At 42.8% G+C, this 24,778-nt stretch overlaps 1 protein-coding gene across 1 annotated transcript in view; it reads left to right on the forward strand.

Moving 5' to 3' along the window:
* Nucleotides 1-24,354, forward strand: part of si:ch211-168d1.3 (ras and Rab interactor 3) — a 38,441-nt gene extending 14,087 nt beyond the window's left edge. Inside the window, exons 2-12 of the mRNA XM_037759652.1 lie at nt 8,168-8,311; nt 8,584-8,698; nt 8,905-8,977; nt 9,424-9,515; nt 10,512-10,687; nt 10,872-11,156; nt 11,362-11,917; nt 17,127-17,435; nt 17,809-17,940; nt 19,022-19,191; nt 23,091-24,354. Of these exons, the coding sequence (XP_037615580.1) occupies nt 8,168-8,311; nt 8,584-8,698; nt 8,905-8,977; nt 9,424-9,515; nt 10,512-10,687; nt 10,872-11,156; nt 11,362-11,917; nt 17,127-17,435; nt 17,809-17,940; nt 19,022-19,191; nt 23,091-23,414 (2,376 nt within the window). The 3' untranslated portion in view covers nt 23,415-24,354. The remainder of the gene's footprint in view (nt 1-8,167; nt 8,312-8,583; nt 8,699-8,904; nt 8,978-9,423; nt 9,516-10,511; nt 10,688-10,871; nt 11,157-11,361; nt 11,918-17,126; nt 17,436-17,808; nt 17,941-19,021; nt 19,192-23,090) is intronic.
* Nucleotides 24,355-24,778: the final 424 nt, after the last annotated feature.

Raw genomic sequence — 24,778 nt, forward strand, 5'->3', positions numbered from 1 at the left:
ACGTAACTAGGGATGTCACAATACCAATACCAGTGAATTTCCATGATTCTCGATACCAATTCGGTACCACGGTAAAAAAAACAAAAACAACAACAATAAATCCCATGTAATTCAACACACAGTCTTTTATTAAAAACATTTGAACATTACAAAAACAGAGGCATGTAGCCTTTAAGTAATAGATAAAAAGAATTGACCCATTTTGTTCATTTTGATGAATCAGCGGCATGTTATCAATCGATAGTCAGACGACGGACACTACATACTGACCGTGAACGCATCTGGTCCATCAGCTCGAGTAGTAGGAGCAGGAGGCAGAGGATTCACTGTCGAAGCGAAAAGCAAACATACCTATTTGGCAATATTTCACGTTTAATCCCAATGCTATAAGGGAACCATAACGTTAATGAGGTAATTTTGGCATCGACTTGGTACCAAAGTATCTGTCTCGTGACATCCCTAGACGTAACCACTTAAAAGATGGGTTAGTAGTACTTGCTATTTGGACTTTTTAAACAGAAAACACACGTTTTATATTGTAATATTTACTGGATGTAACATACAATATATCCCGCCGTGCATCTTGCTCGTGCCACGGACAAGATGCGACAACACCACAGGCAGTGACACAGACAGGAGCTGAGATACGGTAAACAGGGAGTTAAACAACAGATTAATCTAAGATTCTGACCGATGTCTTCATAAGCACAATTTAAGTTAATAAATTGCCATCAGCAGCACTGACGGCTCATTTTAATCTGAACTCAGCCGTCAGCCGCTCCTCGTCCATGTAGCGGTGCTCACAACGCGAGTGACAGAAAAAATAGGAACGGGGCGCCTGACGAAAGTTCAGCTCAAAACGTTGCGCCAATAGACACTCCAATAGAAAACAATGTAATCAGGCTGATTTTGTCGCTGGCGCTCGCTCGCGTCTCATCCAGTTAGGACACTTACTACCCCTTGTGTTGCTGTCGCCGCTTGTAATTAAACCAATTGAGAGCCTTTAAGAGTGATTTTCTTGCTCCATGCACTTTGCAAGTACGTGAAGTTGCATGCGGAGCCTCCACTTCATTCACCACCTCACTCTGGATGGTTCCAGTTTATTTTGTGCTCCTTCGCCTTGCAGACGCTGAGCTGTAGGTGGTTCTCCTTGCAACACCTCCTCACCAGACTCACGTCCTCCTATTCCTCTGCTTCGCATGACGAGGCTGTCATCAGGGAACATCTGGAGGTGTTGAGATTCTTCAAATAAGGTTGATCCCTTTTTTGGGGGGGTCACTGTGTAACCAGATGGGGCACTGGTCCGGAGGTGGACAAATCTGGACGCCATGATGTTGTCCATCTGCACCAGGCTGAGCTCCCCAGTTAGCAGCTCACTGTCAGTGATCTCTTCCATCCTACACTGTTCTCCTGTGTTGTTATCATCCTCCTCTTCAGCTTCATTCAAGTCAATTTAACTTCCGCTTCACCTCCAGCCCTGAAAGCCTTCTTTTTCTTGTCTTGAATCCCTCTCTACTCAAGAATTCATCGCGAAAAATTGTGTAAATATCGGACTAACGGATGCGTGACACTGTGGTCTGATGAGTGACAGCTGGTGATGTCTTTTGCGTAAATCCTACTTATTCTTAGGCTGCACAAACACCTTGAAAATCTACAGGAAAATGCAATTCAACACTGATACCTATAGCACCGCCACGGGCTGTGTTTTCTCAGAAGTGTTTGAGTCACTCCATCAATCCGTCATCACTCGCTCAGCCAGCAACGTCGGTCAGTCCTTCTGTCCACTTTTGCATCTCTTTCCAAATCTCTTCAGCAAAAAAAAGGTGTCAGGTTTTCGGTAGCAGTCAGTCAACATTTGCACAATCAGATCTGATGTTCCCTTTCCAAAATACCTATTATTCGCACGCTGATTTTTTGGCACTGTAAACGCTCACTCCAGATTTTGCCTGTACGAGCCAATTCCCCCTCCACTGAGCATGTCTCCCAGAAGAGGGAACGTAATTTAGGGTTTTTCCGAAACTCCACTTTCCACTACAACTCCCAACAGACTCCCACTACTGGGCTCAGCACTCCTTTTTCTCCCTCTACTCCCTTCATCCTCCTTCAGACAAGTCTTGCCCTAACTATCTTTTCATCTACTTGTTAAGTCCTCAGCAGACTTTCTGGTCTATCCCGCTGGGTTCCCGGCTGCTGCTGCTGCTGCTGCTGCTGCTGCTGCTGCCCTCAGGTGCAAAAACACCTTGTTAGATATACAGTGTACGTCTCCTTCAGCTTATTACACTTCCAGTCTGCCAGCGTGAACTTGAGGCCCACTGAAGTTGTGATTTCCTTACCAAGCTTTAATTTTCAGTCGCTGCTTTTCATCATTTTATCTTTTTATCTTCTGTTTCTCCCTCTCTGTGTGGCTCTCTTTCTCTGAGGGAATTACATAAGTCTCTGTGTGTGTGTGTGTGTGTGTGTGTGGGCAGCGTTGCATTTTTATGTAAGGCGGACCTGGAAATGGCTAGCGAACACACAAGGGTCTTGCTCTCTGTTTTTTTCCCTCTTACAGCCTTGTGTGGTTGTGCGTGTGTGTGTGTGTGTGTGTGTGTGTGGTTGGGTCATCGGACTGTGGATCTGCGTGGAGGTTGGCTACACAATGGTGTGACTCCACAGGCCCACTCACGCTCACAGCATATTTTTTTAAAGCCCACCTTGAAATACCAAATATGTGACTCTTAATATGAAGATGATGATGCTTGTTGACTTGTAGTGCTCATGTGAAGTGTGTCACTTTTGAAGTGAGGAATGTCTGAAGTGTATCTCTTGGTGCCTTCAAATGGGGTCGTGTTTACCGTGTTCACGAGAAGAGTCCATATGAACGCCCCCCCTATTGGGGTATTCACGACTTCGTACGTACACGAGTTGTGTTTGTTGACGTTGTCAGAAATGGCGGAGCCCATGGAAGTTAATGTTTCGATGCATAATAAGTCAATATATTGTAATTTTAGACGTATATTGTTTTTCTTTGTAATTTTATAATATGTCTGAGGAAAATGTTGATATTCCCAACGGCCTCATCTTTTTCCTCCGTCGTTATGCTTTTGCATTTCCTGCATTATGTTACCCACTTAATAGCTTGCTAAATTGTTAGCCTCTGTGGCTTCTAGACGCCGACAGTAACGTTAATATTGCCGTTGCTTAGAAGCGGTGTTCTCACGACTTAACCACTTGAACGCCAAGCATATCATGTACAGGACTTCCCATGTTGTGAACACAAGCTCACGAGTTTCATTTGAAAGCATCATCTGACAGATAAAACAGTCATACCCGTCTTCATTTATTTGCATTTGACATTTCGCTTAGACCTGCCCCCCTTAGTAACCGTTGCTCTGCCTGGTAAACAAAAGCAGGCTTCTCATTTATAGCCGCCGATCTTTGATTTTGTTGGCTGAAATGTTGTCGCTAGCAGATTTTATCAACCGTAGCTAACTAGTATAAGCGAAGGCTAATGCAAAATCATGATTTGGTTAAGTCTCCAGGTGATTTTGAAATGTTTCCAGCTGACTCCTTTTAAAGCAAAAACCTATAAAGATGTCTTGGGGCGCTTTCACAAGTTAACATCTAGTCCACTTTAATCGAACTCTGGTGTGGTTCAACCCCTGGTGCGGTCCGTTTTGCCGGTTGTGAATGCAGTAATCGTACTCTGGTGCGGACCAAAACAACCGGTCCGAGACTGCTTGCGAGAGGTGGTGTCGGACCGTTTCCAAGCGAACCAAAACACAGGCTGCTTGTGTCAGCGTTTGTTGAGATGGACACAACTAAACGACAGGTTAACGTGAGTGGGAGAGGACTGATCTTGTCTGATGTTTGCTTGACATCTGGACCAAAGAGAACATACAGAATATGCTAAATAATATCAACGAAAATAGTGACGTTTATGAAGTCTGTGAACTGGAGGAGAAGGGACACTTGGATAGCATCAAAGTACGCGATTCCCTGCTTAGAAGTGGCAGCTCTTGAGATGAAAAAGATAAATTCGCTCCTCCCTACACGGCCCTCAGCAACTTTTTTTTATTTTATTTGGTCCACTTTGATTTGTGCACTGTGAAACCGAACCAGACTAAATAGAAAACAAACCAAAAGTGTCAATTTCACTCTGATTTGGACGAGACAAACAGACTATGGCTTGTGAAAGTGGTCTAAAATATGCACTGAGACGGTATACATTATCATGTATGTATCATGATACCCAGTTTGTGCCTCTCATGCATAGACTGTATGCATTAGCAGCACACTCGAGTAACCATCAGTTTCTCTAACAGATAATTAACTGGAGATGTTTGAAAAACACAGATTTATGCAAATACATGAGAGGTTCAACTGGGTCAAGGTAGTACTGTAGGTAGTTAGTTAGCTGCCGGGCATGCTAATGTATGCAGCTTACATTAGAGCAGACGAACTCACCATCCATTCCTTATATATTTACCAAAGGCTGTATACAAGAAGTGACACAAGAGGGAGCTAAGTACAACCGAATACTGAATAAGACATTTATAGGCGACCAAAAAGGTTATAATTAACTGTCATGAACTGAAAACACACTGTGAAAGGGTTAAAGTTGTAAGACGAAAACACAGATAAGACAACGGCACAGTAGCGACCTGTCAATCACAAGGTAGCAACGCCCTAAAGCATCCCCTGCTTTATGGTCTATTTGACTCTAAATGGGACCATAATTTACTAAAAGAACATCATGCTGTATTGAAGAAGACTTGAAACTAGCGATTGAGAACATAAACTCATGTTTACAATGTTTACTGAGGTAATAAATCAAGTGAGATTCACATAGATTTCTATACAATCAGACTTCTTTTTGCGGTCAGAGGAGTCGCCCCCTGCTGGCTATTGGAAAGAATGCAAGTTTCAGGCACTTCCACATTGGCTTACTGATATCTGCTCTTGTATTTTTTGGTTTTAAGCTCTTTGTTAGCTGAGTGTGGCTCTCACAATAGCCCCATGTTTCTGAATGTGGAGATATCCAAAGCGTGGCACGCCTGCCCCGTCTAGTTACAGTCGCTAAACTATTATCAGACAATTACTCTTATGGGGTTTCAATTCTTCTAGTATTTTAACATGATCAAAAAGTTCTGCAACAGTTTCCTCTAAAGCCTTCCAGCTGCCACAACAAACCTGTGATTATTATATAACAGCGACCCCCGTCCTTTGATTGATGTCCTCTTTACCTGATTCCCAACCTCTGTAATGCTATTTACCGTTACCTGCTAATGATCCTACAGAGTGCAGATTGGCGCGCGGATAACTGGTTTCCCCAAGAGGAGGGGAGAGTTATGTAACAAGTTGCAGGAGGGGATGAAAAATATGACAAATTCAAATGTGTTATAGAATGAAAGCAATATTAATGCTTCCCCTTAATACGCAGAAACAGGCTGCTGCATCTGATTTCGGAGCAGCACAGTCATTACTCAGAAATTAACTTTGGCGCTCTGATGTGAGGGAGGAAGAAGCAACTAAAAATTATTGATGGCAATGGGGGAAAAGAAATAAAAAAAAAAGCTTCCTAGAAATAAAACACCTCTGCACTCCGGAAAAACCTGTCACTGTTTTAAGATACTGTGTGTGTGTGTGTGCGCTGTATACTGTATGAATATGTGTGTTTGCATGTGCACGCGCATCTCCAACTTGTCAGAGAAAGGGTGTTTCACTGAGTGGGAATGCCTGGTAGGATGTGTAGGCCCAGGTTGCCATGGCAACCATCTGCTGCTACGCTCACAAGCGTTCGCCGGCAGCCCACACAGTGTGACATCCAGCAGCAAGCCCATCTGATAGCGAAAGAGAGAGAGAGTAAATCTGTGATTGAACACTAAGGGCCAAAAATAAGGAAAACACACACACACACACACACACACACACACAGTTCACGCTGAATGATTGAAGCACATGTAAAAGTGCATTTTTTGCCAGGAGTTCAAACAGTGATTCTTTAGAAATATGTGGTGTTTTCTGTTGTTATAGTGGAGACAGAAGGAGGAGAGGTGTACAGCACACTGAAGCCCACAACAACACTTTGATTATAGATTGAACAGAAGGATGTAAAGCTGCTTTAAAATGTTTAGTAACTTTGAACGGAAGTTTGGTGACGGATAAGTTAGTTAACGGCACTTTAAGACAGCGGGTCAAACTCGGCCGACCATGAACGACAACGTCCTCGTAGGGCTGCACGATTATGACTAAAATAATTAGGTTTAATCAATATGGAGATCACAATTATTTATCATTATCATTCATTGATTTTAGGGATTTTTATTGCACTTTAAACAAATGGAGCACTGCTTTCACTCCCATGTTGTGCTACATTCCTGCTAATGTACAAGTCTTTGTATCATTTTTGTATTCACATTAGGGCTGTGTATTGGCAAGCATCTTGAGATACAATACGTATCATGACATTCGGGTAACAATTCAATATATTGCAATTTTTTTTTTAATTTAATTTTAGGAAAACTGTCATAGTATAAATACACAATTTTAGAACAGGCAAAAATCGCACAACATAATATCGCGATGCTCATGTGTATCGATATTTTCTTACACTCCTAATTCATAGTGCATCTCCTAGAAGAAAATACAATTGCATCATAACTTTTTTACCCCAAATTAAATCAACAGAGCATTGCTTTCACTTTCACATTGTGCTTTCTGCTTGTCCTGCTAATTAACACATTGCTGCACCAAAATAAGACTTAAAATAAGGTTCTTATTCACTTGAATTCAGTGTATTTTCGTTTTGCTTGTCTGCTCTCTGTTAAAATGATTAATATACAGTATGTTACTCTTCTACTATGGACTGCAGCCGCTGCCGCTGTAGGGCTCCCACGCAGTGGCAGGACAGCTTCCCAAAAGTGAAACCAAAACATCTGGATTGCCCTCTGGTGGCTGGCTGTTAGTTTAGGAAGCGCTTGATTTGATATACAGCAGAGTTTTCTTTAAGCGGAGCATTTTAAAACGTCAATATCGCAGTCGATGATGTTCATTTAATTGCTGGAAGCCAAAATTGTGATTGCGATTATTATTCGATACGTCCTCGGTTCGAATCCAGCTGGGAACCCTTGTTGCATCTCTCTCTCTCTCTCTCACCCCCTTCCTGTCATCTCTCCACTAAAGCTATCTATAAAGGCATAAAACATCCTAAAAAAGGATAATAATTTTGAAAAAAAAGAAACAAAATATCTGCCTTTTTTAACTGAAAAAGAAATAAATCTGACATCTTTTTGCTTAGCGACCTGAATCAGACACAAATCAGATTTGTGGTAATGCAGTCACAGTCTGATTGGATTTCATTAAACCAGGAAACGTGGAGAGAGAGAGATATGACTAAGGATGCAGCATATTGGATTTTGGCCCATACCGATATAAGAGCATATTTTTTTTCCATCTAGTTGCAGAGAACATCGAGTCTCTCCTGAAGTTGAATTAGCATATTATTATGCCTACTGTTATTTAAGTATGTGCGCAAGTTTCATCACGATACATGTAATATTGATTCTTTGGACAACGACAGAAAATATTCACAAAGTCTGCTACAATACAAATTCGATTCAATTCAATTTAATAATAAAATTGTATTTAATTTTAGTCATTGTATCCAATTACTGATGATCATTTATGAAAAATCTAAATATTTTGTGAATGCACGAATAGTCAACCCTATAGTATTGTCACAATATCGAGGTATTTGCTCAAAAATATCGTGATATTGGATTTTCTCCATATCACATTACACTAATCTCAATACTTGCAGTGTGAGCGTGTGTATAAGCAGCTACATGTGTGTGTATGTTCACCTTTTTACTGTATAAGTACACTTGTTTAGTGCGTAGATTTCATTTCAGCTTTAGGGGGCACAGTCTGGGCACAACTCTTAAGGAAATTCTGGACAAACTGCACTCATATACTAAATATCATCATATGTATTTTACTAATTTCAGCCTAAAGACCTTGTGGACAACTATTTAGAACAGACAAGTTGACAAATACAGACATTGCAAAGTTAATCCTTTAAATAGGGCTAACATTTGTTTTGGAAATAGATGTTCAAACAGACATAGAAAATGAGGAATAACTCATCTGATGGTTATTGAGTGATAAACTTGAACATGTGTTCCAGATGCAGGAGACGGGCAGCACCCATCGAGGCTCTCAGCGGGTCTTCAGCGTCCTGGATCGTCTGCTAATCACACATCCTGTGTGGCTGCAGCTGTCGTTCAGCCAGGACTCTGCCCTCTATAGACTGCTCAGAGAGCCGGTTGGGGTACGGACTAGTCAGTTATTTCAATCATGTGACCTTATCAGTTAAAAGAATACAGGAATATATTGATAAATATAAAGAACACACTGTGGTATTTAAGATTTTACTACTTTTGTTTTAATTTCCCCCAAAGTTGCTGAACGCTAACATATTTTACATTGTTTATCTTGGTATTATTTTGTGCTTTACATTGCTGTTTGCACCATCTGTGCCTCCTCCACAACATCCCTGTTGCTTTATTCTCGTTTCTGTGCCGTGTCGTTTGGTGCTTCCAGACCTTTTTGGTGCGTAAATGCAGCTCCAGCCAGAGGAAGGTGTTGTGTTTGAGAGTGACGGCGGACAAAAGTGCCTCGTCTGTTAAGGAGTGCTTCATCTGTGAGGAGGACTCCAGTGAGTATGAAACAAGCTGGGTTAGCATTATTATCCACCTGTGATAGATTTTCTCTTTGCTGGTGCAGTGCAGTTCAAACACTTACAGGGTAAAGTATTGTGGGACAGAGAGGATGGGTCCTCCAGATTATATTTCCTGTTAGATGTGAACAAGTCTCCCAACGCCTCCACAGCTGTCACTCAAACTCTGTCTCTTCTATAACCAGCATTCGCCTTGGACAGCTCAGCGCTCACCTTCCCTGACCTGTGTCGACTGGTGGCCTTCTACTGTATCAGCAGGTGATGTATTGTTTTACCTGAAACACAGCAAAAGTATGTGGACAGTCGGGGCTGTTTTTCATGGTTTTCAACCTTAGTTCCAATGAAGAGAAACCACGATGATATATTAGACAATAGTGTGTTTTCAACTTTTTGATTTAGAGAAGGTCCTTTCCTGTTAGAACATGACAATACCCCTATGCACAAAGTGAGATCCATTAAGGAATTGTTTGGTGCGGAAGAAATGAACTGGCCTGCACAGAGCCTGTTAGCCTTATCGCCCAAAATCAGCGGTCAACTTCACTAATGCTCTTGTGGCTGAATGGGAGCAAATCTCAAAACAATCACATGCAAGTGTCCACATACTTTTAACCGTGCAGTGCACCTGATGTCATTCAGCCAAGATCTTCTGGAAACGGGGTTTTAATTTAACTTCTTTTTGTGTCCATTTTTTTTCTCGTCTGCAGAGATGTGTTGCCCTTCCCGCTTCAGCTACCAGAGGCCATCGCTAAAGCCACAACACACAGGCAGCTGGAGGCCATCTCACACATGGGACAAGGTACAGTGATCGAATAACCTCTCATCCTTTTCAAACTAAGCGTAGTGATGCTGCGTTCCATTTGGACTGGGAAGTCGTAATTTCCAAGCTGGAGCGCCCCCTGAAGTCGGATTTCCTACTTGGAAAGTCGGACAAACCTCACCCCAACCTCGACCTCAAAATCCAACGAGGCTGCTCCGTGCATCAATAGTAAAAAAGATGTAGTAAATACTGTTTATTAGCCCTTCTGTTTTATTTTGTGTCTCATTAAATCAGTCGTACACACAGTTCTATCCAACTTCTATCTGTGCCCTCAGGTGTCAATTTGTAGCTTCACTGGCTTCCATTGAAAATGACTTGTAGCCTGTTGCTGTGTCGCTCGTAGTGTGAACGCACCATTAGTCACTCTTTGTGCTACTTTCACATTGCTCACCAACTAACCAACTACCAAAAAGAGAGCATACCGACAAATGTTGCTCAACATTTGATACTGTCTTTGTGTAGATTACCACCTTGCAGCATCGGAAACGGTGAGGATACAGTGAAGTCCCTTTGTAATGGCTTCTCCTCAGCAAAGTGAGAGAGTAAAGGAAATAGTGACTAAAGTAGTGACTGCCAGCTTGCATCTATTTTAACATGCTATGTATTGATGCAGCGCAGCAGCAGCAGAGAGCGAGGTGCGACTTCAAGATGGCTAAAAATGACACAAGACATGTGTCACTGACTGCAGCTCAAAAAGAAAAGACTCGTTCTCACCATGGTTCTGCAAAATCGGTGTCAAGCTTACATTATACAGCACATACTTTATTTATATATAATGTATTTTATTGCATGTTTTTTGTTTTTGTTTTGTAAAATGACAAAAGTGAATTATTACCACTCGGATTTTGAAATATTTGCACAATTGCTGCACACAAACTAGAATAGTTCAGATTGGTTGTTTGGTATTATCTGCATGTATTGAATGTGTAACTGAAAAATGTTGGTATCCAAACTCTCTTCTTCTTTCTGGACTAGACTTCTGGAGCACACCGACTGCTTCAGAGATCCAAAACGGACCGTTGGACCCGGTTGCATCAACCAGCGGCAGCCAGGGTCCTGTGACCCAGGAGCGATATGCCCTGCTGACCCGAGGTAGACCAGGCAAAATCTGCTTCATCAATCCACTCTTCCTTCAGCTGGAGTTCAGCATGGTTAGTAGTGAAGGTTTCTCTGAGACCATTTAAGGACACCTTTGTTGGTGATTTTCTAGCATTTTACCTGACATAATACTCTTCACCTTGCACTTCACTTTATACCCTTTGAAAAATAAACAGTTCAAAAAGCCACTGGCTCTTGTTAGATGATGGACTGAATCCACTTTTTTCTTTTCAACAGCAGCCACAACTCATTAACCACAGTGCCTCCAATAAACGGCACCGCTTCAAGCGAAGCATGCGGCTCCGGCTCTCCGAGTCCTCCATGAATCTGTCCCTGGAAGGGGTCGGCTCTTACTCGCCTCCCTCGTCGTTGGAGCAGCCCGGCGGCTTGGAGAGGCTGCAGAAGGCCGGCAGTAACCCGCAGAGGAGAGTTCACCCCGGGGCGGGGGTCCTGAGGAGAACCCCCGCTGTATCGCCGGGTTCTGCAGAGGAAGAGGAGATGATACCTGTCTACGTGCCACAAGTAATCAGATCATGTCTTCACTTCTATGTGGGACTGTGAATATTAGGAAGTTTAGAAAATCATCTTAAATGTCTCATATTAAGCATGCTTTCTTATTTTGTACCCTCAAGTCATCTGGTATTTCAGGCAATTCATGCAAAAGATATTACCCACCACAACATCTCCGTTATCATGCTGTAAAATGATCCCTTCTGTCCTGGTTTAGACTTCTGCACAGGTGGAGCAGCCTCCACAGCCCCAGCAGTCCGCCCGAGCAGACGAGCAAGGCATCCAGGTGGCCGTTCTGAACCTGGAGCGCCGCCCGGCACCGTCCCTGGCTGAGCTCGACAGCAGCAGCTCTTTCAGCAGCATGGACGAGGACAATGACTCGGATTCAGATCCAGAAAGCACGACCGAGGCCCAAACTCGCTTCTACCAGCGGCCGCCGCTCGAGCGCTCTCGAGGCCGCGGCGGGCTGCACCGCATGAGCGAGGCCTTCGTGTGTTTCTTTGCTCCGGACAAGCGGCTCACGCGGCTGGTGGAGGAGCTGTCCAGAGACAGGCGCTCCATGTTTGGGGGCATGGTTCAGGACTTTGTCCTGGAACAGAGAGAGGCGCTCAAATCCTTGGCTTCCTCCTCTTCATCCTCTTCCTCGTCACGTGTGACCTCTGTGCAGCTCCTGCAGGGTCTGCGCCTCTTTCTGTCCCAGGCAAAGTGCTGCCTGCTGGACAGCGGAGAGCTGGAGCCTCCCATTGAAACGCTGGTGCCGGAGAACGAGAAAGGTAAACAAACACACGTAAAACACATTTTATTTGAATCATAGCGTGAAACGTGTCTCTCAGATACTGACTAATGGCTTTATTGCAGTATTTAAAGTATTTCAAAGGAACAGGCACATTGTGCAATTTCCACTTTCTTGCACAAATTAAAGTAAATGAGTAACTGTATGTCAAGAAGAGATGGTCTACCATATCCAACTTCCTGTAAGGAGGCGTGTTCAAAATGACACAGCAGAATTAAACTGGACAGATTTAATTATACCCCAAATCTAACAACGAGCATCTCTAAATAACACCTGTGCATTTTTACGTGGAAACGGAGAAGCACGGGTTTCCGGGTTGTCCGCCTGTCCGCCCCATTCTCATGAACGTGATATCTCAGGAACGCCTTGAGGGAATTTCTTCAAATTTGGCACAAACGTCCACTTGGACTCAAAGATAAACTGATTTAGATTTTGGTGGTCAAAGGTCACTGTGACCTCAGAAAACAGTTTTTTTGCCATAACTCAAGAATTATTGTTCGTATGCCGGCGGAGGTGGCAGTAGCTCAGTCCGTGGGCACTTGGCTTGGGAACCGGAGGGTTGCTGGTTCAAGTCCCCACATGGACCAAGTACAGAGTGTGGACTGGTAGCTGAACAGGTTCCAATTCGCCTCTTGGGCAATACCGAGGTGTCCTTGAGCAAGGCACCTAAAAAAACTGCTCCCCGGGCGCTGCCCACTGCTCCTAATATACTAAGAGGGGTTAAATCCAGAGACGAAATCTGATGTGCTGCGTTATGTACAATGTGTGACAGTAAAATTTACATTTACATTTTAATTATGACAATTTCACACAAATGTCTAACAGGATAAAATGACAAAGTGATAATATTTTGGACAGACATGGATATAAACTGCAGTTTGACCGGTCGGCGGAGGCATACAACCGCAAGGCGGTAATTCTAGTTATTGCAGCTATTAGTTACAACTTATTAATCTACTATAAAGTACACCTTATCAGAAAGCATTTCAAATGAAACTAGAATTACCGCCTCGTGTTTGCACACGTCTGCAAAACCAAGTCAAGTTGCAGTTTACATCCATGTCTGTTCAAAATGTCACCACTTCATCATTTTATCCTGTTAGACATTTGTGTGAAATTGTCATAATTAGTAACATTTAAATTGTATTTAAACTCAAATTAAATCAGTGAGTGAGTGATTTGATTGAATTCAGCTGACTGTGCTGGATTACATTTCGAGCTCCATCTTCTCAACCTTGTGAATTTCTCATATTATGCATGGTTAGTTTGTCACATCAAAACGAGGAGACGGTGAGTGCAGTGGGGGACCGGAGGAGGGAGAGAAATGTGAAGAAAAAAAAAAAAACTGTACTATTAGAAAACACTGATTCAATAGAGCACAGTGCCAGAGGACGCAGGTCTATGGAAACAGACAGCCTTTTCTCATAAATGGTGGGCTGCCCAGGCTCCAGTGAAAGGCACTGTCAACACAAAGTAGTTTGCGTGGGGGGGTATTCACTGGAGCTCATATTGTCTCTGGTATTTAGAAAACAGCATTAGGAAAGCCCTGCCCGACGCGCCTGCACTCTCATCCATCACATTCAAAGTGTGATTCTTCCCGTTATTGTAAAGACATCGCAGGGTGCTACTGGAAGGATTCTAGTCAGATCTTTTGACACAGTCCTGTGCGTAGGTTTGTCTTTTTTGGACTCCTTTTGTGTGCGGCCCGGAATGTGCGTTCGCAGGTGTGTTTGTGTGTAAATGTGTGATGATGGATGGTTGCCTGGCAGTGCAGAGGCTTCAGGGGAGAGCGGTCGGCCGCTGCCTTCCTTCCTTCCTCCCATCCTTCCTTCCTGCGCTCTGATTCTGATTTATCTCGCATTGCGTCGGTGGGAGGCATTTGCATTTTTTTTTTTTTTTTTCTTTCTCCCCCTCGTTTATCATAAAAAGATATCACAGTCCCACGCTCACTTGAAGAGCAGCACGATTCAGGGGAGGGTGGGAGGGAGGGATGGAAATAGGCTGGATACTTTGAAAATGTAATCAGTTACACACCTATGAGTAAGATGAGTGTTTTTTTCAGCATCTAACAAGGCTGTAATCGCATTACATGTAATCTGTTACTCTCCGGAGCTGGTAAAAAGAGAGATGGGATGCTGGGAGGGAGGTAGAGAAACAGAGCATGGAGGGCGTGAATGATTAATCACAAGGGGGAATGATATAGTAAGGTAGATGGGGGGGGAGATGTTAGGGGATTATACAGGAGGGAGAGGAGGATATTGATGATGAGTGGAAAACAGTTCGCACTGGAGAATTGTTACCCACTTAGTCAGGACTGCCCACTGACTGCAGGAGAATCACTGAGTGTGTGTGTGTGTTTTTCCACGTGTGAGAGCATGCATGTGTAACATCATATCCACGAGCTTGTGTATTACATCTCACTGTTGTCAGGCGCAAAAATAAAACCATATCTTCTCCAGAGTGTTGGCTTTTCAGGTGCTAAGAAAAATAGTGTTGTTTTAGCTTGATGACGGTGCACTTCTGAGAATATATGCAAAGAGGTTTTAAAGGAGTGGTTTAACATTTTGGGACATTATTCGCTTTCTTTCTGAGAGTGAGATGATTGATACCAATCTTGTGTGTTAAGAGCCAGGAGACGATTTTGCTTATTAGCATATAAAGACTGCAAACAGCTGGCCTGGCTCTGTCCAAAGTTTAAAAAATATGCATACTAGCACCTCTAAAGATCACTATTAACAAGTTTTATCTCCTTGAAGTTCACAAACAGAAATGTAAAAACAACAATTTGTAATTTCACAGGGAGTTACAAATACACAATAACTACAAGAAGTCTGATTGTATAGAAGTCTATGAGAAAATGAGCCTATACGTTTCACTTGATTTATTACCTCAGTAAACATTGTAAACATGAGTTTATGGTCTCAATCTCTAGTTTCAAGTCTTCTTCAATACAGCATGATGTTCATTTAGTAAATTATGGTCCCATTTAGAGTCAAATAGACCATAAAGCAGGGTATGCTTTAGGGTGTGTCTACCTTGTGATTGACAGGTCGCTACCACGGCTAGTCCGGTCTGGGAGTTGTCCGTGTTTTCGTCTTACAACTTTAACCCCAAAACCGTAGCCCACAAACCAATGGGTGACGTCACGGTGACTACGTCCACTTCCTGTGTACGGTCTATGCATGTTCCCGACTTGCTACCGTGTTCCAAGTTTTGTGAGTAGTCACCTCGTCACAGAGCTTCTATCATGGCAAGGATTAATTTTGTTATGTCACTTTCTGGTGTGAGCAGGACGTTTACCAGTCTGTCAACTGGTTTGTGATAATTCAACTGAAAACAAGATCAACTGACATGATGAGGTTGTACTTTAATACCTTATCTAGAAGCCTTGTCTTGAGGAGAGTCCCTGTGTCAAAATGTAGCTTTAAGATGTTTATTACTTCTGCTGATACTATGCTTACATGTTGTTTATTCCTATATTAACAAGTTTAATCAAATTATCACAGAGTAAAGCTATGTGTATGAAGAGTCCTGTAAGATTTTCATTCTTTGTGATATTCCCAGATTGGGACAAAAATCATGAACGCCTGTACAATCGGATGCAATCCAATATAGCAGCAGAGAATTGAATTGTACCTTTTGGAAAAGTTAGAAGGGTTACGTAGTTATAAATTTGTTGAATCAACTTTTTGAGGCCATAACTTGTATTTTTATTTTGCTGTTTGAGTTTTATTTGTATTTTTTTTATTCTTGTCTTGAGAAATTTACACGACCATTTCACATGTTTAGAGTAAGTCGCTCCTGTGAGTCTACAAATTCCATGTTGTGTGAATTTTTGATGTCTTCCAGAAATGAAAAGACATAATGTTTTTAACAGGATCACACATTATATAAACCAGCTTTATTGGTTGTAATACTGTGGCAGCTGCCAATTCTCTGGTGCTTGCTGTTGTTTCCCTTTTCCCTGGTGTTTTTTTGGTTGAGTTGCTGAGTGATTAGAGGGTTATTCAGTTCACCTGTTGCGCAGGGTGTGGGGACTGGCTCTTAAATGATAGTTGAGAACAGCTTGGTGCATTCCCCTCTTGGCCAATCAGGGTGTAACGACGCCCTTTCTGTAGGGCTTAAAAGAGGAGGGAAACTGCACACCCAGTGTCATTCTGATCTCTCCTTCACTCAATGCAACATGTGTTATCAGCTTTACCAGAAACTCTGGTCTGTTTTGGGCCCTTTTGGGATTCTGTGATCTTTGTGTTTTGTTTGTTGAGAGTGTTGACTCCTAGTTGGGGAAACAAGTTAAGTGCCAACCAATTAGGTTACCTGCACTGGGATGTTTAGGTACTATTTGTGCAACGATCTGGCTTGCCTTACAATAGCCTAACGCCTGCAGGCTGTATTTTTGTATTCTATTCATTTGTTGATTTTCAATGAAACCCTTTATACCCATTTCTTTTAGTGTATTTTATTTGGGAAAACTTTAAAGGAGGGTAAAAGGAAAAACACAAACCAATATTTCAGTTTCCTTAATTGTTTGTTAATATAGAGGCATTTGTTCATTATTGAAGAGGCATTTGTTCATTATTATTATTAAGAAGGCATTTTATTTTATATTATTATGTGGATGGGAACTGTTTTTCAGTTCTGACTGAACAACTAAAGTCTGGGGAACTCAGTACCGCCACAATACTTATGCAAGAGTACTAATATTCAGTAAGATTTCCAGGGTATAAAAGTCATAATGGAATTGGGGTTTGAGATGGTTGCAGTCTTAACAGTCATTTTTTAGAAATCACATGAACACAACATGTTGGTGTTGATTATTTTTCCTGTTTGTATATGTTTTGTCAGTTGGTAAAAATGTATTTTAATCACATATGCAGTCAATAAGAAAATCAGAATTCCCCTGCACAGCTTAAAAAAATATCCTTGGTATTTATTTAAACATTTTGTACAAGTGGAAGAACGACTCCATTTTCATTGTTGACACTTTTCACCCTAATAATTCAACAGCGATAGCATCATTATACCTTTCTGGGCCTCTTGCCAGTGCCTCTAGATATGTAGACACATTTCTCTACCTGCAAATGACCAAATAAATAAAACGCACAAGCAACTCTGTCTACGGAAAAATAGCCTAGTCATACAAACATGTTTCAGTCTCAGCCAACAGTCTTCACTCCCTCTGTCCTCAGACCTGGCGCTGGAGCGGGCCATGTTCTCCTGCGTGCTCCGGCCTTTGAGGTCCCACCTCGAAAAGGCTCTGGTTGCGTCGCACAATCAGGACGGCACCAGCCAGCGCCTCACCCAGAACATGATCCGCCTGAAGGGGGACGCCGCCATGGAGCAGCTGGGCGTGCGGACGGGCGTCCCCGACAGCCGCGAGGTGGAGAGGGTGAAGCAGAAGCTGCTCCTGATGCAGAGGACGCACTCGCCCATCGACAAGGTGCTGCTGCTGCTGCAGGTGTGCAAGTGCGTCCACAAGGCCATGGGATCCTTGCAAGGTGAGACCATTACATTGTTGTTATTAGATTTTAAGGCATTTAAACAGACTGTATTTGCTGCTTGAAAGCTTCCCTGTAAAAGGAATGAAGGTCAACAATCTCTGCAAAAGGCGAGTGTCTTGTCACTTTCAAAAGCTCCACATTCAGAAATACTGTATCTGTAAAACGACCTGTCTGCTTTTCAGCAAAACCTGCTGGAAATGAATGCATCATCATGTCCGTAAAGCTAAGCTGACATTTGCAAAAGTGGACACTAGGCTAAATTTAAGATGAATGAATTTATAAATAATTCGATTTAAATTGTCAGCAACCTTCTTTAAAATATCAATGACAGCTTGCTTTTATACTGTCCTTGTGTCATTTTTCTTTCCAGGACAGGAAGTGAGCTGGGAGGACTTCCTGCCGTCGTTGTCCTACGTGATTGTGGAGTGTAACAGGCCTCACATCCTGATAGAGGTGGAGTACATGATGGAGCTGCTGGAGCCGTCCTGGCTCGGAGGAGAGGGTATGACCTGAACTCTAAACGCCACCCCAAAGGCTGGGCTGTGCTTTTAATTTGTTAAACCAATAACCGATCGTACTGTCTGTCTGTCTGTCTGTCTGTCTGTCTGTCTGTCTGTCCGTACAGCAGCGACATATCTTATACTTGTGCCGGCATTCATAACGTAGATTTTCATAAAAGATCTGACAACCTTTGCACAAGTAAATAGGATATACCGCCCTAAGTGAGCAGGTAAATAAACAGGTGTCAACTTGAGATACATGACTTAAACTTCAGACTCAAGCTATGAGTTTTAAGACTTTGGTCTCAGCTTAACAAAGTCAAAGAAGATTTCCTTCACTTTCACTCCATTGACTCATGACTTAACTGCGACTTGATTCTTTTGACTTGAAAGGATCCTGGATTGTGCCGGCAACGTATTCAGAGATAGGACCGACCATAGACTCTATATAACGATGGACGACGCATCTCCACTTCCTCCCACTGTACAAATTTCATAAAACCCAAGTTGACTTATATTTAAATTGCTTGTTTTATCAATGCAACAGCCCAAAAACATATTTAAATATATATAATTTTTTTATCATAGAAGACTAAGAATATCAGAAAATAATACATTTTCCCCCCCAAAAAAAAACAAATTAATTTATTATCTAAATAGTTGCCGATTCATTCAGTCAATTAAAGGGACTATTTGTAAGATTCAGAAATGCTGCTTAACAGCGACACCTGTGGCCTTGAAATCAACGATACATTTATACGCTTAAAAAGTTACAAACAGTCCCTTTAACCAATTAATTAGTTCAACTCTACATGTTAATTACTTGTGACTAATTAGATTTTGGTTAGTACATCTTTTACTATCAATAACTTCATCTGTATTTTTGCACTTTCACATTCAACAAGCCAGTTTTTAATTACAATATACATTAGTTATGACTACTACTTCTTGTAGTAGTCATAACTAGTGCCTGCTCATTAATCACTAGATCCTGTTCTACATTTTATTTACTCTTTAGCTGTTATTTATAGCTACTAGAAGCTAAGCTGTATACTGTCTTTTTGTTGTTGTCTTTGGTTCCAGGTGGGTACTACCTGACCAGTGTGTACGCCAGCCTGTGTCTGATCCAGAGCCTGGACCAGGAGCAGCCGTTCTCCGGCTGCCTGACGCCAGAGGCCCAGGAGGCGCTGAAGGAGTGGAGCTGCAGACGGAGCCAAGAGGCCCAGAGACAGAAGGAGAACCAGCAGAGCCAGGTAAGTACAGTACGCAGATGATTTAAATGTGTAGTAACACATAAACAGAAACACTGTTTAGTGTTACAGTATGTGTGGGTTCGCACAGTAATCTACTTTATAGCTGTCACACATAGCTGCCCTGTGTGAAGTGCTGATTGATGTGCAGTGGAGTGTAGGAAATCCTGTTTATTATGCAGTGAAACTATCTACTACTAACTACTATCTATGGGATATTCTCCACTGTACCATGTGAACGACATAAAGGCGTGTTAGAATGCTGTTAGTGAAAATAACATGTATTTACTTTCTCAATCATCTGAGCACTTTAGATAACTGTAGATGCTTCTGAGAGCATTTACAGAAAAGAAAAATAGTCCCATGCTAAGTGATGCTGAAAGGTTGGCGCGATACAGAGCTTCCTAAAATATAGACTGGAACGCAAAATACGTTTGATGGACAGCAGGGGCTCCTTACGCTCCTTTATTGCAGATGTTAAACAGGTCATAAAGTATCTCAGAGCTGGTCCAAATACCTGGCCATAAGCCCTGTTCAGACCTGGCATTTAACATGCGTCTTGGGTGATCCAATCACAACTGGACAGCTCTAAGTACGTCTGGTCACACCTGGCGTTAGAATGCGTCTCCACATGCGTCTTGAGTGACCACTTGTGATCGGATCTCACTTCCCCGCTCTATATCCTCCTGGGAACCGAGGAAAAAAAGCGTCTTCCAATTTAATTTTTCCAGGATGTCCTCTTTAAAATACACCAGGGGTTGATAGAGTAGCTCAAAAGAGTAAAAGGGGATGCATGTGGACAAAATGTCCACTACAGAGGACACAAGTCAATGGGCTGGTTTCTCTGGAGGATATGCAAATAAACACGTAGTAAACACGTGGCTGATACAGCAGACGTTGTGACATAATATTACATGAATGTCAGTAGTAATATCCTACATATTTGTGAATTTGGGTACATTTTATTAACATCACGATATAAGGTTATTGTCTACTGGCGATAGGGCACAGAAGCCGTTTCCATGAGGAGCGCAGTGAGACCCTCAGTTGATTCAGTTGAGTAAGCAGTCCTTAATGTGGCCCAGGATACATTCGCGTACACACTGCTAAAAGAATGTGGCCATATGTGGCCTAGACCACCTCTGAATGTGGTCTGAAAGATCTGATCTCAATGCGTCCTCAAGGCGTGTTGAGTGCGTTCACACCTGTACACTTGTGACTGGATCACTCAGGACGGTTGTTGCATGCTGCTCTGGGTGGAGTTTCGACGAGAGCAATTCAAACCACAAAGTTCAGTCTGTCACCTTAAATATTTAAAAATAAACGAATCAACTTAAACTAGGAAGACACTACATGATGTAGAGGCCGTTCATATCTGTGATTCAGCCATGATGTGACTGATTTTTCAAGATTGTTAGAAGTCTGTGCAGATAGGAAAATAAAAGGTCAGGTCAACATTGGTTGATACTTTATAAAGTAGCGTCTAATCTCTCATCTTCTCATGGACCAATCAAGGTCACAATTGACCGATCCTAAGTCCCGCCCCCCTTAGTTACTGTTGCTAGGGCGGACAAGCTTGACAAAAAGAAACGTCAACATATTTCGGGGGAAGCACGAAGCAGAGATAATATAAAAAAAGGAATGAAATCACGGGAGAACCAGAACCAGAACAAGGTGGATCAGACTGTCGGACTCTGCTGCAGTAAAATGAGTAAAGGGGAGTCTGGTGCTCGGAAACACTTCCGCTTTTGTCCACAGGAGCCGGGAAAATGAACACAAAATGAGTATTCCTCATAGTAACTGTGACTATATACAATGTAGTGAAGATTGTGACACCAATGTAATGTGTTACCTTTGAACAGAAGTAGCATATAGTACATGTATAACCCGACAGGGAAGGGGAAAGTTGACCGAGGTTCTAAGCTTGATCAAGTGTTTATGGAGCACAGAGCGAAAATAAGGGTTGGTCAACTGTAAGAAACGTGTGATTTTTACCGCTGAAATGTGAACAAATTTAATCTGAACCTGCAGTTATAGCTAGTTAGCAACTAGTTGGAGCTGTAATCTGTGAAATTTGGTTTATAAATGTGTGACGAGTCTTGTATATTAAAATTCTCTACTAGCTTTAGAGTACTTGTCTGTAACTGACAGCCTATCTGAAGTCTGATTTCCTGGCTCTAAACTCCAGCTTCTAGTACTGGAAGCAGTTTCAAACAGACACTGAAGAATCACTGCCAAACTGTTTCCACATTTCACAATTCAAACATGCACCTGTTTTATGTCTTTGAAATGGAACAAACGGCAACAAAGACCAGGCGATAATCCCCCCAAAGAGGTCAGACTTTACATTAATTACACTGATGGCGATGCACGGCGAGCAACGTCAGATTACCCTACATCTGTGACAACCACAGGTGGGGTAGCAGCGACCCATATCTGATTCGAAGCAGGTATTACTGCTGCTGGGGAAGTCAAGGGAAGCACTCAAATTTTCTAAAAGGTCGTACAAGAGGTGAAGATTTTCAGTGGGACAGTAGGTCATCCATCCAAAAATCAAAACAACGCACCTGGATTCCCCCTTCTCTGCGTGCAAACAAATTCATTTTAGGGGATTAGTTTTTAGACATTTTTAGAGGTAATCCGCTGATCTGGGGCCGCCGGCTTACGACGGGGCATGCACTAATACACCGACTTGTACCTACACTCTCCCGTTATCACTCTCCCTGCCGCAGATTGGTGAAACGGTGCGCCAGATGCCATGGAAAAAAAAAAAAGGCATTGTCATCCACAACGCTTCTGTCTCGTCACGTGGTGCCTCTCCTGGCTTCAAATAGCCGATCTAACTCACCCGGCAGCCAGATTTTCCACTGACACAGGCGGGATCAGTGAGCCAAGTGCTATGAAGAAGTGGGCGGTCAGATAACATGAAATTTATTGAGCCGCATCTACCCATCGAAGCAGGCAAACACAATATGCACACGGACAGCGAGGAGCTCAGTGACTCTGTAAGTTTTGAGCATGGCAGACCTGTTGATTGTGATTGCCGGTGTGTGTTTTTCTTCTTTCTTTTTAGAGCGTATTTGGCCACTTGTGTTGTGTGTGTGTGTGTGTGTGTGTGTGTGTTGGGGGGGAGGAGAGAGGGGGAGGGGTGTTGTTGTGTGTGCAGGTGTGTGTGGCTGAGAAGAGGATTCACTGGTTTCTCGAGGTTTGGTAAAAGGATTAGTATGTTTTCATTTTGTGTGCGCGTGTGTGTGTGTTTGTGTGTGTGTATGTGAGTGTGTGTGTGTGTGTGTTTTAAAGAGAGTTGTGAGGGCGTCTGTAGGTGGTTGAATCTGACATTATATAATAGCTTAGGTACAGCACAATTTCTGGTTAAGTGTTTTTGAAGAGTGGCGATTGTTGAGACAGACCCGTTGGTTTTAGAAAAATGTTTGTAAAAAAGTTTGTATTAAAAGTAGCAGGAGAGGGAAAACTTCACCAGAACACCAAGATAAGAGCGAGCTTATTGGATTATATCTGGCGAGTTTGGACGTGCTCTAGTGGATTAATATTGGGGAGTTTGTCAATGACAGCAGAGTAAAGAAAAGAGCAATTTCATGATTTTCATGTAAAGCTGTTGGACCTGCTGGTTGTGTGTGTGTGTGTGTGTGTGTGTGTGTGTGTGTGTGTGGGAAGTAGAAGCTTTTGTTTTAGAGAGAATTTCTTTCCTGAGCATCATTGTGGCTCATTTATTATAGTGGATTATCAGCCTGCACAGCTCTCACTCCTCCTCTGGCTCCAGCTCTCTCTCCTCCCCCTCTTTTGCCCTCACTCCATAAGCCTCTTGACCTCTGTTTTGCATGAATACAGTATGTATTCACTCTTTTTTCTCTCTCTCCTCCTCCATCCCTCCCTCCCTCCAGAGGTGCGTTCGGATACTGTTCCAGGACGGGGAGCGGAGCGCCGTGCGGACGTTGCAGTGGAGAGCCGGGGAGACCAGCCAGGCCCTGGCGCAGCTGTGCGCCGCCACCTTCGGAGTGTCCGACCCGCAGCAATACACCCTGTACTGGCGCAGCGGCGGCGAGATGCGCACCCTGCCGCCTCAGGCCCAGCCCCAGGACCTGGCCAGCCACAGCGAGGGAGGCCCCTCGCTCTCCTACCTGAGGACCGACCACGACTTCAGCAAGATGCGGCGGCTCACCAGAGGTGGCGCCGTGGACCTGAGCGAGTCGGTGTGTGAGGAGTGAGTGGGAGGGATGGAGGAAGGAGGGAGGAGGAGGAGGAGGAGATGGATGGTTGCTCTGGCTTTCTCTCTCTTTCTCTTGTTCTGTCTCTTTCTCTCCCGGCGGTGTGTTGTGTCTCGTCGTGGGTAAGGACTTCTCCAGACCAGGAGCAGACCTTTAACGGTAAACTCTTTTCCTAAAACGGACCAACACGCAGAGCACAGCAGGACCAACATAGGGACTGTTGCCAAAAGTTGTACCACTCAGTGTGGCTGCTGGTGTAAAGGAGTGTACTACTATTTGTGTGACATGGAAAATGTGTAATAAATGGCTTTGGTTGTTATTTGAAACATGAACCCAGAGTTATACCGTGAAGGGATTACATCATTCAAACGTGAGGAGGCTCAAATCCAAAGACAAATTCTGTGAGACTACTGTTGCCTGGAAACAAAAAGCACTTCCTGTACGCACACGAGAAGGCAAATTGTCCGCCGTGGTGATGTAACCCCTTTCACAGTATAGTTCTGGGCAAAAATCTAAAAAGACACTTGGATGTTTTATTACTTCACTCTTTATGTTGGATGGAGCCGCGTTGTTAAAGGGTTTTTCTGTGCCCCCTGGAATACAGTTTGACAAAAAAAGGTGAGATGTGTTATAGCCAAGACCAAACCTCAATACCAAAGTGACAAAAAAAAAAACAGATAAAGAGAGGTAATTTTGTGATACAACAGGTGTTTACTTTGAAGGAAATCAGGTTTACAAGCTGGAGGGAAGCTTTAAATCAGCTGTTTATTTTTAGAATCACCCACAGAGACAATTTTATTTTTTGCTTTTTTGAGAAAAAGAGCGTATTCTATTAAGTGTTTTTGGCAGGTGGAGTAATAGGCGAGTAGGAGGGAGGTGATAGAAAAGCATCAGCTCTCTGTTTTTAAACCATGTGAGGAAAAAAAAAAAAAGAACACCCGAGACAACCTGCAACAGATTCACTGAATGACTTGCGAATGTATTAAATTAAAATCTTTAATCCTTTCACAACCGCATTCATTTCACGTTTCAATTCACTGCTTTTCAGTTCTACCGTGTCTCTTGACCATACTGTAAAAATAACACCGCGTTACAACCCGGACTGAGCGGACAGTCCGACCAATAAACCAGGACCTCTCGGTCGACTGGTAGAATGTAAATGTAAAAGTCACCAGCTTCTGGTGGCTCCTGCTGCAAGTCATCACTATCAAACTGACTGTTCAACTCAGTGTCATTATCAATTATCATATTGTGTATTTTAAACTAACTTTTAATTGTTCAATTTGTTGGGTAGATATCGAACCTAAGTATGGATTTTCAACATATCCGGCGTTTTTAAAAATCAGCTGAGGAGGTTCATTTTG

This window comes from Sebastes umbrosus, chromosome 22 (genome assembly GCF_015220745.1).
Source record: "Sebastes umbrosus isolate fSebUmb1 chromosome 22, fSebUmb1.pri, whole genome shotgun sequence".
In the NCBI taxonomy this organism is placed as follows: domain Eukaryota; kingdom Metazoa; phylum Chordata; class Actinopteri; order Perciformes; family Sebastidae; genus Sebastes; species Sebastes umbrosus.